Source organism: Callospermophilus lateralis, chromosome 13 (assembly GCF_048772815.1).
Source record: "Callospermophilus lateralis isolate mCalLat2 chromosome 13, mCalLat2.hap1, whole genome shotgun sequence".
NCBI classification, from domain to species: Eukaryota; Metazoa; Chordata; class Mammalia; order Rodentia; family Sciuridae; genus Callospermophilus; species Callospermophilus lateralis.
The window spans coordinates 71,632,183-71,646,728 of NC_135317.1; the positions used below are offsets into that span (position 1 = coordinate 71,632,183).

Sequence of the window (14,546 nt, forward strand, 5' to 3'; positions counted from 1 at the left end):
TAAGTCTTCCTTTCTGGAAGAATAATTCTAATGACTAAGATGCCACACATACATTATTTCTGAAGCACTACTGTTTTGTTTTTTCTTTTTTAGTTGTAGTTGGACACGTTTATTTTATTTATTTACTTTTATGTGGTGCTGAGGATCAAATCCAGGACCTCACATGTGCTAGGCGAGCGTTCTACCGCTGAGCCACAACCCCAGCCCCTGAAGCACTACTCTTTTGTCTTCCCACAGCCCCTCACACATATTTCATCTGTAGATAGTTCAGTCAGCCTGTGATTTGGAAGGGGGAAAAAGAGTCCCATTATTAGGACCAAATAAGATTATTTGAACATCACATACACAGGAAGGCAAATCCAGGATATGAAGCATAACATAAAGAGTATTAAAAAAGAAAAAATATTTTATATAAGTAGAAACTTCTATAAAAAGACTTGACTGGTTCTTACAGGGCATTTAAGCAGTCCTATAAATACTACAAATACCAAAAAACATTTAGGTTTCAATTAAAATACAAGGCTCAAAAATAGTGGTTGATCTATATCTTTTTAGATATTTTTATTTTCAGGGACATAAGTACAAGAATTTAAATCCACATAGGAAAATCCTCATCTGAACTGAAAGACAAACGTCTGAAAATAAAAATCTGTTGAAATGAACTCCTTTTCTTATGATTTATTCTTGCTGTGTTACCAATTCAAATAGACAGTAAAGGGCTTTGAGAAAACACTGCCATAGACCCAGAAATATATCAGCTTGTTTACGGATGACCTTCTAGTTTCACATACACTGTGCTTGCTCCTATAGCTATTTTCCCTAAGTATTTTCTCTATATGGATTGCTAAGGGCAGTAATAATTTAAATAAAAAAGCATTAGCCAAATCTCAAAATATCAACTACCTAAATGAAAAAATATATGACAAATTATCCATATTAGGAAACCTTCAGAGTAGTTACCAACACAAGTCACCAAAACAGTACTTAAACAATGACTGGATAACTGATAGAATAAGCTTCACTATGTTTAATCACATGTATTTTTCAATATCATACCTCAGGAGGTTTGAATTCTTCAATTCCACCTTCCATTTTCTGTTTAAGTGCACTGTTTACTTGCTTAGCATTCTGAACCTTCAACAAATAACCCAAAATGTAAATCAGATCATGTACTTAGGTAAATTTTTGAGTACTCAAACAAATGACAAGGATATATATCAAAACTCTCTGAAATTTTATTTCAGGAGAATAAATATACTTATCACACTTAGGCTACTTCTACTGCTCATTTAACTAATTAATACACACATCAACTAATATACACATTTAATAGACTTGAAACTAGATTTAAATATTTTTAAATATCATAAATCATAGTCTCTGAATACCTTTTTAACAATGTCTCTTATAACCAAAGGCAACCAATGTTTAGGGATTCATTTCCATCAACAGTTCTCATTACCACAGTGTTCTGACCAAATAATGATTATTCCAGTAAGAATAATGATGGTGACTAATATTAGGTATTTATGTATAAAAATCACTCTCAGTACTCTGGACAAAAAAAAAATCATTTAATTTTTCACAACCTCCCTGTGAGAGAAGCACTATCTGCTATAACTCAACATATGCAATAAAAAATCACAGGTCTTATGGGGAAAAACAGGTGGGGATACAGTACTCAAAAACTTCAGTAATGACAAACAGGAAAAGAAAAAAACCTAACAAAAATGAAAGCACAGTTATATACATTCTAAATTATTAAGAAATTCATAAGTATGAGGCCAAGGAATTAATTGTAGAACATTTGCGTAGCATGGTTAAGGTCCTGGGTTTGATCCCTAGCACTTGCTACCACTGCCCCCAGCTTGTAAGTTACTATGAAGCAGAAGAAAGGCTATTTGAAATCAGATTAAAGTTTTAACACTAGATGTATATGGTTCATAACACACAGTGAATTGAAGTAGCTGGTACATGTCTGAGGTATGTGTTTTCTCAGGTCAGCTGGATGCACTTTTTGCTGACAAAATCATACTTGAGTGAACATAATTCATGTTATGCTTAAATTGTTCCCCAGTATATCAGGTGCAATGGAACAAATGAAAGCTTTCAAAACAAGAGTTAGTGTAGAACTGATTCTATTTCTATTACAATCATTTGGAGATGAAGAATAAAGGGCACAGAGAGGTTAAGAAACTCCTAACACCAAAAATGTAGGAGGTACAATCTGAATTTAAACCATGCCAAGTTTTAAATTACTACTCTACTGGCAATACTGTTATTTGCCATTTAGAACATTAAGGGTCAGGACTGGTTACTTAAATCCTCTTTTTTTTTTTTTTTTTTTTTTTAATTTCCCTAGTGTGGACAACCAAATGATTTATAAAAGAATCTGTGAATTTTTTTTCCCTAGAGATCTTAAATACAGCGAAAATATAAATATCTATGATGGTTCAAGGACAATTAATTGGCTACGTTAGACAGACATATAGATGTGAAATGTAAAGTGTCCCTGTTCTCAAGGATTTCATAGATTTGTGGGAAGACAAATAAATATAAAAATGTGAAAAATGCTAAAACGCCTAACGTAGACTTGGAGAGAAAAAACAGAGAAGAAAGAAGTAGATGTACATGTTTGTGTTGTTGGATGGAGGGTGGTAGGGAAGATCAGGGAAAATGTTCAAGAGAAGCTGACACCTAAAGGAGTTTTAAAAGATTAGCAAGAATTAAGCAGGCAGACAAGGTTGGGGGAGGGAATACATTCAAGGCAGAAAAGCATTTAGGAAGACAAAAAGCCCAAGGGCTTGGGTAATAAATAAAGCTGAGGCCAGATTATAGACTTTGAATTTTGCCTAAAGAATGAAGGAAAACCATAGGATTTTTAAGTAAGGGAACAACATTTGCCTCTTAGAACACTTCTGGTAATAATATGGAGAAGTTAATTTGGTAAAGAGGATGGATTAATTTAACAATCTAAGTGAGAAATATTAATTAAGAAAGCTTTCAATAAAACAGAAGGTATGAAGGAATGATCACGGCAGTACATAAGGCCAGATAAAGAAATAACCCAGAAACAATTAAGATCTCTTTTGTAAACACTCGATTGTGGAGAATTAGGGGGAATCAAGGACAACTAGTTAGCTGAGTGAGTGTATATGGCACTCACCACTCACTGAGACAGGGAATACAAAAAAAAAAAAAAAAAAAGAGAGAGAGAGAGAGAGCACAGATAACTAGGTTAGGTGTGGAAATCAGTCTGGGCAATGTAAAAATAGTAATAACTTATGAAATTATTAATGTAAACTTTTACTATGTCACACATTAAATGAATAACCAAGGAAGCTTAAAAGCTGAAACTAAAGTACCTTTATTAAAAAAACAAAAACAACAACAACAAAAAACTGTAAGAGGATGGGTAGCTCAGTTGGGAAAATGGTTGCCTAGCATGCATAAGGCCCTGGGTTCAATCCTCAGCAACACACACGCACAAATAATCCATATGTATGGCAGTAGTACTGAGGATGAAATATAAGCACAGGTACCAGTATATTTTATTCCTCCATTTTCTTGAGAACTATGAAAATATTATAGGTAAAGTGTTTTCGGAGTTTTCTAAAAAGAAGAACTGTGATTTGGAGGATGGGGAATCCTGCAAAGATGCATGACTAAAGACTAAGCACTCCTCAAAGACATATTCAAGAAACTCAAAAGAGACCAGTGTCATAAGTCAAGGGGAAGAAATTCCAAGAAGAAAGGAGTGGTTGATAATGTCAAACATTACTGAGTAGTCAAGGGAGATAAGAACCAATAAGGAAGCATTAGATCTGACAATTCTTTCATAAATGATCTTAACATAGTCTTCAGTGGCACAACTACAATGGGATATGAGATAAAAACTAAATTGGAAAGGGTCAGAAAATAAGTGGTGGTGAGAAAACTGAAGTAATGTATGTATTCATTCAGGAAGTTTGCTAAGGAAAGAGAAACAGGGTAACTAGGGTCAAGGGATAAAGAAGTCTGAAAATGTTGGAGAATCTTAGTCATACACTAAACAGTTAAAAAGTTCTTATATTAAGTGTGAAGAGTTATATTAATTTCTATTTTATCAGTGATATTATACATTTACTTCAGAATTTCAATGTTTTTAAACTACTAATAAATTTCTTAATATTGCATAATATGAAAAGATAATACATCAATTTTTCTAAAGATCAAGACTATGCTAAATTCACAGTGATAACATAGGGATGCATCTTGTAATTCCTAGAACCAGTAGAAAGAAAGAAAGGTGGGGGGAGGGAGAGAGGGGGAGGGAGAGATGGGGAGGGGGAGAGCACACACAGGCAGAGCGAGCTGAAAAATGTAAATATGACATGACCATGGTACACCTCTTCTTAAAGTCAATCAATTGTTTCCTAACTCAGGATGAATTTCAAATTTCTTAATATTGCCTTTTGATAAATAGGTGTCTACTATTACCTGGAAAAGACAAGTAGAAATTAATGATAAGCTTTATAACTGACAACTGTGTGTGTTGCATGGAGTTAAAAAGCAGACAGAAAGAATAAACAAGAGAGAAGTTGTCAGACATGAGGTGATAAGGTCAAACAAGGTATAGTATAAATGAAAACACTGACTGAAAAGAAATTTCAACGATAAAATTCATATAGCTGGGTTTCCCCTTGGGATTATGTGTGTTGGGGGAGAGATAATGACAGAAAATGAGGCAAAGAAGTTCTGATGAGGTAGGCGTGGTGGCACATATGCCTTAAGGTAATCCCCTCCTGTGACTCTGAGACAGGAGGATCAAGTTTAAGCAAGACCCTTAGCAACTTAATAAGACCCTGTCATGAACTGGGGGTACGTATACTCAGTGGTAAAGTGCGCCAGTACTCCCCCACCCTGCCTAAAAAAGATGATTCTGGTATTTCAACAGAGAGGGAAGAGGAAAAAAAAAATCTTTAGGCGGAAGATCTGGCAGGCAGCTGTGCTACAGCTATTGAGCTTGGGAGAAAAGTCACAGTTTGAAATATAGATTCAGAAGTCACTGGCATGTAGGGTACAGGGCTGGATGACATGAAGTAAGAAATGACAGATTTATAAGTACATCTAGATTTAAGGGATAAAGAAAAATAACAATAAAACCCAAAAAACAAAAGAAGTCGGAGAAAGGCCAGAAATAGTAACAAGTATTCATTGAGGACTTATTGTTAGGCACTGCTTTTAAGCACTTATCATAATCTTGTTTAATTCCTTCCAACCACAATATTTTAATTCTCATTTTCAGATGAGAGAAATGAAGCTGAGAGAAATTAAACAGCTCCCCTAAGGTTATACATGTAGGAAATGGTGTAGCCTAGATTTAGAACTTATAGGTTCCCTGATTCTAGGTCCTGCCTCTTAATCACCTGATTATGATGATATTTTTATTATAAGACTACTGATGATGATGAAAATGGCAGTCATCACTGAATATTCAAAATGTGCCAAACACTGCTGAACAAATATATATTACAAACAATTCTCAATAAACTGCAAGAGAATTTTGATTATCTTCAATTTCATACACAGAAATTAAAGCTTAGCAAGGTAATACAGTCTGCCCAAGATCACAGAGCTAACAAGTAATAATGCTGAGATTCAAATCCAGAAATGGAAGACTTATCTTCTACAAATTTTAAAGAATGAAATTGGGATGGAGTATAGCTCAGTGGAAGAATGCTTGCCTAACATGCTGGAGGACATGGGTTTGATGCCCAGAACCCAAAACCAAGAAACTTATATAAATGGGTGCTAAGAAAATCTGTAAGAGTACAGTACAACCTAGGTAAAAAGTAGATAAGCAAAATGGACAGAATCATTAAATATACTATTTTTATAAAACTACCTGACGTTTCAGAGAGATCAACTCCATGTCCAGTTGCCTCAGAATGGTGTTGGCTGCATTGGGACTACAAGAAACAGCTACCACATCTTCCTGGGTTAAATACATGCCCTTAGGTGGACGGCACTTAGAGCGCTGAGAATGATGGCGATGTTGTAAACTCTGATATTCTCTCCTTCCAAGTCCAATCTTGCTAGTTTGGACAGGTTGTTCAGTGTTTCCCTAAGAGAATAAAGATAACAGTAACAGGTCATTTGGTTTTTACAAATATATGAGCTGAAAACAGTTTCCAGTAGAAGTATTTGCTTCACTAAGTATACCTGAAAAATACTTCTAACTAATTATATTATTATGTACAAGTTCAAACCTATACACAGTACTCATCAACTGGAAGATAAGGGAAAGACTATGACACAATGCATCCTTGATTATTTCACTCAATTAAATGCTTAGTTTCTAGGCCCAGAAGACTACAAAAAAATTAAAAAATAAGTTTAACTCTAAACTATTCCTATTTGCTTCAAGATTGGATATATTTTCCCTAAGCAACAGAGGGGGAAAAATAAAAACAAAATCAAATTATAATTTACTAAATACAAACTTTTTCAAAAAGTATAAATAAGAAAAAAAAAAGAGGTAACTTAGGAATTCTGACATGCAGATTAGGCAGCTGGAAAAGATGTAACATTTCATCTTCACTTTAAAGTTGTTGAGCTGAGCATGGTGGCACATGCCAATAATCCCAGAGACTCCAGAGGCTTATGCAGGAGAATTACAAATTTGAGGCCAGCCTCAGCAACTCAGCGAGGCCCTAAGTAACTTAGTGAGAACTTATCTCAAGATAAATCATAAAAAAAGGGCTGGGGATATGGCTTAGTGGTAAAGCTACCATGGATTCAATCCCTGGTAATCAATCAATCAATCAAAAGAGAAGTATACCTCTAAAGGTTAAAATTATCTTAACCTTAACTATAATTCTTAAGTTTCAAATCTGTGAATAAAATATCAGTTTATACCTCAGAAAGGAAGAATTAAACTCAGTTCAAGAAAGCTATTCTAATAATGATGACCATGTTGTCTTAGGCAGTATTTCACTATTACCTGCAAAATCCTTAAAGTGTGATAGAAAAATACAATGGTATTCTGTGTTTCTGGGAGGGGAATCCATTTTTTTTAAATGTGTCTATTTCATGGAATTTTATTTTACTGATTAGATTCAATAATCCAGTTCTTTAGGTATTAAGTAAAATTCATAAAACCATTGTATAATGAAACATAGTTTTGCTTTATTTCTTAAAACTCAAAGTAATACATGACAGATTTGATATTCAGAAAATTCTTTTCAATATAACACCCCTAAAACTGCAGGGTCAAGTATTTTTTAAAAATCTTTTAAAATTCGTCTCTGAGCTGGTAGGGAGGTGAGGAAATTCCTTAGCGGCCAGAAATGATGAGAAAGCAAGAATCCAGAGAGATAAGCAAATATGCAGGAACTGGCATTTGCCTAAAGCCCAGGCTTCAAAGAACAAGCAGTGCAGGGCATGAGAGACAAAGCCAGAACACTGAAAGGGGAATATCATCATTGTGTAAAGTAGAAAAAATACCCCTGCTCTGCAGAAGGAGAGGAGATTAAAGGCAGTCATGCCTATCTCACCCTTGGCTGAGTAAAAAAGAAAGCAATATTAAAAAGTCTCCCCTGAGAATCCCTAACTACAGGCCTCCCTTCAGGCAGATTTGGGAACTAAATTTATATGATCTTCTAGCCTGAAAAGTCTCAAATCAAAAATTTAAAGTGTTTCAGGTTGGTAGTGCTTATAGACACTAAGCAGAAACAACCACAGGCCTGCCTTCAGGCAGGTTTGGGGCCTAAGTTTATAAAATCTTCTAGACTGAAAAGCCCCAAATCAAACATAGTTTAAAGTACCTCAGATTGGTAGTGCCTATAGAAACTTAGCAGAAACAAATGCAAATCCTCTCTATAAGAATACATTTTAAATTCAAGTCCCAGACATGTGTTTACAACCCAGAAATCCTCACTAAATAAACTCTAAAGGAAGGATGTATTTCAGGAAAAAAGGGAAATTATCTTAAAAGAAAGGACTAAGAGTCAAGAAAGAATGATAAGCAAATAAAACTTAACACATAGGTAAATCTAAATAGTGGCTATATGTTTAATTTGAGGCATTTAAAAACTAAGATGTGACTAACATGATGGATATAAATCAGGAGGCTAGTGGTTAAGAGTGCTTTGTATTAATCAAAAAGCCATTAACAACATACCAATATTAGATTTTAAGTTAAACATGCAGGATAAAGTCTCTAAGAGTAAATAGCAAGAATAAAATTTAGAAACACCCAAACTAGTAGAAAGTAGAATAAAAAACTAGTAGAATAGAATAAAAAAAAACAAATTCTTAATCCCGAAAAATAGACCATGAAGCACAACCAGAAAACTAGAAAAAGTCAGAATGTAAAAATAAGAAAAAACAAAAATATAAACATTAATTAATGATCGTGATTAATGAAAATATAAGTAGGCTTACACTCTTCAGGTAAAATATAAAATTCTAGCTATATATTCCTTATAAGACACATACTTAATTATGAGGACACAAACATTGAAAGTAAAAAATTAGTATAAGGATATAATAACATTTAACACTTAGCAAAAGAAAGATGATGGAGCTAAATCATATCAGACAAAATAATCTTTAAGGCAAGATTTAAAACAAGAAATGAAAGATACTACATATTGATAAAAGGCTCAATTCAGTATCAAGTACATAAATTCTAGATTCAGATACACCTAATAACAACAGCTTCAAAATATAAAAAAGTATTCTCAATAATTGATTAAACAAATAACAGATTAGAAGAATAGACAAAAATAGTCAAAAAAACTAGCAAGACAGGCAAGCAATAAGAACACAGAGTTCAACCACAAAATGGACAAGCTTAACTTAATACATACATGTAACTTATACCAATGGAGTATAGAATATTCTTAAGATCACATGGAAAAATATTTTTGAAAATTGCATATTCTCAGGTTGGTTTAAAACATGTGAGCAAACTCTTCAACATTCCTGCCACTGAGAAGCAGGGATTTATGACCCCTCCCTTGAGTCTGGGAAAACTCTGATGATTCATCTATAGGCAACAGAATGCAGTAGAGGTGACAACGAGTAATTTCTAAGGCTGGGCAAGCTGGGTAGCCACACAGTGCTTTAGGGATTAATTGCCACCATTCCGTTAAAAAGCCAAACAGACACTCAAGACGACCAGTTTACAGAGTCCACATGAATTGTTCCAACCAATAGCTACCATCAACTATTAGCAATGGGAATGAGCCAAAACATCCTACTTGATGTAGAAATATAAAAATCATTCTTTCTAAAATCAAGACTAAAAACAAATAACATCTACTCAGTATTACACTGGTGATTTTAACCAGTAAAAGAAATAAGGATAATGACTGAAAAGAAAAAAAAAATTGCTATTATTTTCAAGTAATATAAATCTCTACATAGGGAATCTAAAATAATCCATAAGTATATTATAAAAGGTTTCATTTTTCCTATTTCTATACATAGTCAATGCAACATCTAGTAAGGCTGTCCTAGGGATGTGACAAACTTGAAGCACAAGGGCCCAAAAATAGCTAAGAAACTTATTACTTAAAAAGAAAAACCAGGCTGGGGCTGTAGCTCAGCGGCAAAGTGCTCACCTAGCATGTGCGAGGTCCTGGGTTCAATCCTTAGCAAAACATAAATAAATAAAGATATTGTGTACAACTACAACTAAAAAATAAATGTTTAAAAAAAAAAGAAAAACCAAGTAGTGGAACTTTCTGATAGCTATCAAGATTCAAAAAAGTGGGCTGGAGATGTGGCTCAAGCGGTAACACGCTCGCCTGGCATGCACGGGGCGCTGGGTTCGATCCTCAGCACCACATAAAAATAAAATAAAGATGTTGTGTCCACCGAAAACTGAAAAAAATAAATATTAAAACTCTCTCTCTCTCTCTCTCTTAAAAAAAAAGATTCAAAAAAGTAAACTATAGTGAGTGGGACAATGTAGACTTGACAAGGGATATTTAACTGACAAGAGGAGTACAACACAGAGTCATGCATATATAGAAGCCTCATATATGATATATATGATAAAGCTTGTATTTCAGACTAGCTGAAAAAGATAGAATTACTTCCATATTAAAAATAATAATAATGGATCTCTACCTTACATAATTTACTATTAGCTCAAGAACTTAAATGCAACAAGGAAAACTTTCAAAACAATACAAAAGAATATAGAAATTTGAAACTTGACATGCTTTTGATAAAACAGTTGTTTATCTAAGCCTGTAGAGAATAAAAAGATCAAACACAAACTGCTAAATGATCTTTGCAATACATTAACTAAAAGGACTGATATCCAGAATGTGCAAGAACTCATATTTTCTGTCTTTAAGACAAAAAAGAAAAACGTCCAATATAGTAGTAAAAATACAAAAAGTACTTAAAAATATATAATAGCCAATAAACAAATGGAAAAATGTTCAGCCTCATTAATTATCTGATAAATGAGAGTCCAATGAGATAAATCTCTTATTGCCAGATTTGTAACATTTTAAATCTGATCAAATCAAGTATGGGCAAGGAAACAAACAATGAGTGCTCTCACAGTTCAATGAAGTATTATCAAATATGGAAAATATTTTGTCATTATCTAGGAAAACCAAATATGGCTATGCTCTAAAAGAGAGTAATCCCACTTCTAACAATCCTGGGGCACTTTAGGACAGCTGTTATCCCTTACTCTTGCCCACTCCATGACAATGGTGCCCTATGATCACTGTGAGAACAAAACATACCTCCATAATTTCTAAATGCTTCTAATGGGGGCAATGTTAAACCTTGATGAAAATTACTATCCCAAAGTATCCCTTATACATGTGCATTCAGGACTTTTTTCTTTTTGTAGTAGTGAGGATTGAACCCAGAGACATTTTACAACTTAGCTACATACCCAGTCCTTTCTTTGTTTTATTTTGAGACAGAGTCTCACTAAGTTGCCCAGGCTGGAAACTTGTGATCCTTTTGTCTCAGCCTTCTTAGTTGCTAGGATTACATATGTGTACCACCATGCCTGGCCAAGGACATATTCCTATTAGCATTACTCATACTAACAACTGGAAATGATGCCCATCATTTCCTAAAATAGAGTAATAGATAGGCTATAGAATATGTATATAATGGAACACTATAATATAGCAATGAAAATTAATTGCCAAAATAACAAAAAGCAAGCCTTAAAACATTTCATATGATTCCAATTAAATAAAGTTCGAAATAGACAAAACCAAATGATAATTAATCACAGATACATATATACATGATATAATGGAGTGAATAATTAAAAAATTTCTGGATGGAGACTCCCCCTGGAGAGAAGGGAATGGGTATGCAGTTGAGGAAATATACACAAAAGACTTCTGTTTCTTAATATCAGGGATGGATAGACTGGTGTTTACTATTTTTTAAACTGTATATATACTATCATACATATAGTTCACAATTTTTAAAAGTCTAAAAACCTTCTATGTAGTATGTTAACAATAGGCAGTAGCAAGAACAAAGATTTATGTTAAAAGCCATAATGTAGTACTTCCCTGCCTAGTAGTCCTGTCATTTTTATTTAGAGTTGCTTAGGGCCTCACTAAGTTGCTAAGGCTGGCTTTGAAATTGTGATCTTCCTGCCTCAGCCTCCCAAACTGCTGGGATTACAGGCATGTACTCTATAATTTTTGAAAGAGCAATGAAGCTCCTGACATATAGTGCTAGATCTGGAATGCAGCCCTAACATGTCTTTTTTAATGCATTTAAACTCACATTCATCTCATACTGTTTGCTAAAAGGATAAGAACACAGGCAAAAACAAAACAAAAACAATCCCCTCAAACAACAACAACAACAAAAACAAATGAGTATACATCATCTTGCGTAGTTGGGCAAAACGGTATTTTTATATATATATATATATATATATATATATATATATATATATATGTATATGTATATATATATGTATGTATAGTAATTGTATTTATAAAACATATTCTCATTCATTATAATAATTTCACCAAATGCTTACTATGTGACAGGCTCTGGGAGTAAAAAGAGAAAACAAAGTTCTTAGAACTTACTAACCAGGGATAGGCAGGTGGGAATGGTATAGGGGGATTAAGCATAAACCTATTCTGATCAGAGCAATCAGCACTGCAACAGATTTAAGAAAAATAAGGAGGTTGTCAGTTCAAGATAAGGCACACGAAGATTTTATTAAAAAGCTACATCTTGTAGAGTTGTAAGAAATTTCCTGGGAAGATTTGGGTAGAAAAGAAATTCCAGAAAAAAGGGACCAACATAACAACAGGACAAAAGCAAGGAAATTAAGACACTGTCAATTTGAAATATGTAGGGTAGGTCAGGTATGCCTAACTGGAGAGTTTGTTTGATCCCATAGATAAATCCATGGAAAGGTTGCAAGGAGCAGATTCAGTTTTAAAAAGACTGCTTTGACAACAAGGTAAACAATGGACTGCAATAGGACAAAAAACAGTTGTGATAATTCAGAAAAGAGATGAATAAAATTCATAATTATTTGAGAAAGATAGTGACAAAATGAATACAGTAAATAAGAAAGCAGGAAGAATGTCAGAAAAACTAAGACACATGGTTAACAAGAGAAACAGAAATCAGAGGAAGATGTTAGAAAAGTAAAAGAGTTTTCAAGAAGAGAAGGGTCAAAAACATGAAATTTGATAAAAAGCACAAGAATACAATGAGTAATCAATCACTGGATGTGGCGGTTAGAGGTCTTTGGTTACCTGTGCTGGCAGTTTCATTGAAGTGGTGGGACAGAATAGTTCTTTCTAGACTGGTTGAGAGATGGTTATACTTTTAAATGGAAGACTTAAACATCTGGGCTGTAGTGGAAATATGGTTAAGAGAAGGGATAACTGATGAAGAAAGTCTGATGAACAAAGTCTGGAATAGATAAGAAGGGATGGAGAGGATCAAACAAGCAGTGAAACTATATAGAACAAGAGTAGAAAACTTTGATAGTGTGAGAGAGAGGCATTCAGGCACAAGAATGTTCATTCAACAAACATTTATTGAATATCTGCTATGTATCAGATACTACATGAAGCGCCGGGGGCTATAAGATGAATAACTTATGAATAACTCAGTTCCTGTGAGTTCAAAGAGCTCATATTTTAGTGGACAAAATAAACTAAATGTAATATGATGTTTTAGACACAAACACACTTAAGATGAAATGGGCAGAATTTAAGGGAACAGCTCTAATGCAAGGCAGCATCTACATGTTATTTTCTCCATGAAATAATCTGCCAAGTATTCTAGGGGGACAGGGCTTTCAGGCAAGGTGAAGAAAGGGATAATTGTTCAAAAGAGTTGCCTGGATAATAAAACAATAGCCACTGGTATTCAAGATCCACTGCCCCTGTATTCTTCAAAACAATCCTATTCTTTTTATTTTACCAAAGAAAAAACTGAGAAGTTAAAATTTGAGAGGCATTAAATATTTCCGTGATATTGGAAGCTATTTTGGTAGTAACAAAAATCCGCATAATGTTGTCATTTTTCTCCTGCAATGCCTCTCAAGAATGTAACTGATTCAGCATATTGAATTTACATGCCTATGGGACGTGTATGGGAAGAGGAAACGGGAAGTTGAAGAAATGGGGAAGAAAGCAATTTGAGTAATTATTCACTGAATCTATGGCTTGAAGAAATAAAGGCAAGGCAGATTTGGAGGAAAATGAAGGAATCAAGGAACTTTGAGAATATTTAGCAGTAGAAAGAATAGTAAAACATCAAGTTGAAGTAGAGTAAGATTTTAAAAATTTTATTAATGAAAGAGTTAGTGCTGACAAGAACCAGAATGGGCCATGAAACTGAGTTAAAGGGAGTGGCAGTCATTCAATTAGATGAGGTCACACATTTAGCATATGATAAGATTGAACAAACTCTACTGTCTCCAATTTCAAAGTTATTTTTACTACTTCAAAGCTGCCTATACCTCATAATCCTTTAACTATCAACATTAAACTATTTTCACAACCATAAAATTTCTTGCCTTATTCAACAGAACATGTATACCAATTTAGCCTTTTCTTAATGTTATTTTAAGTTATCATTATCATCATCATATTGAGGTATATGAGTATTTTTTTAGTTGGGTATTCTTCCACCTCTTCTTTGAGACAGCTTTCAATTTCCCCTGCTGTCAGTATACCTGCTACTACTTTCTAATTTGCTATAACATAAAAGAAGCAAAACGTTTCCAAGGAAAACCAGGTAACAAAACCAGAAAGTTTAATTTTACATATATCAACTAAGGGTAGTTTTATTTCTTTTCTATGTATTAAAGGCTGGGGATTTTGGCAGTGGGTTTATATCTCTGACTAAAGGAGATGTCCCCAATTATTTAAAACATTGGTTAACTGAGGTGTTTGATATTACTGTATTTCCAAAACCCTCTAATTGGCACTGATATTTACTATCCCCTAAATCATTATATAAAAATTTTTTCTTAATATGAAGTACTACTCATTCTTTTATAGTGGATTTGTAGA

General features: G+C 33.8%; 1 protein-coding gene across 7 annotated transcripts in view; it reads right to left on the reverse strand.

The window, feature by feature from the left end:
- Rcor3 (REST corepressor 3) overlaps positions 1-14,546 on the reverse strand; it is a 45,220-nt gene that overhangs the window by 16,431 nt on the left and 14,243 nt on the right. For all 7 annotated transcript variants that reach the window (XM_076832035.1, XM_076832034.1, XM_076832033.1 and 4 more), the window contains 2 exons: positions 5,888-6,106; positions 1,057-1,134 (listed from right to left, as the gene is read on the reverse strand). In XM_076832035.1, the coding sequence (XP_076688150.1) occupies positions 1,057-1,134; positions 5,888-6,106 (297 nt within the window). The remainder of the gene's footprint in view (positions 1-1,056; positions 1,135-5,887; positions 6,107-14,546) is intronic.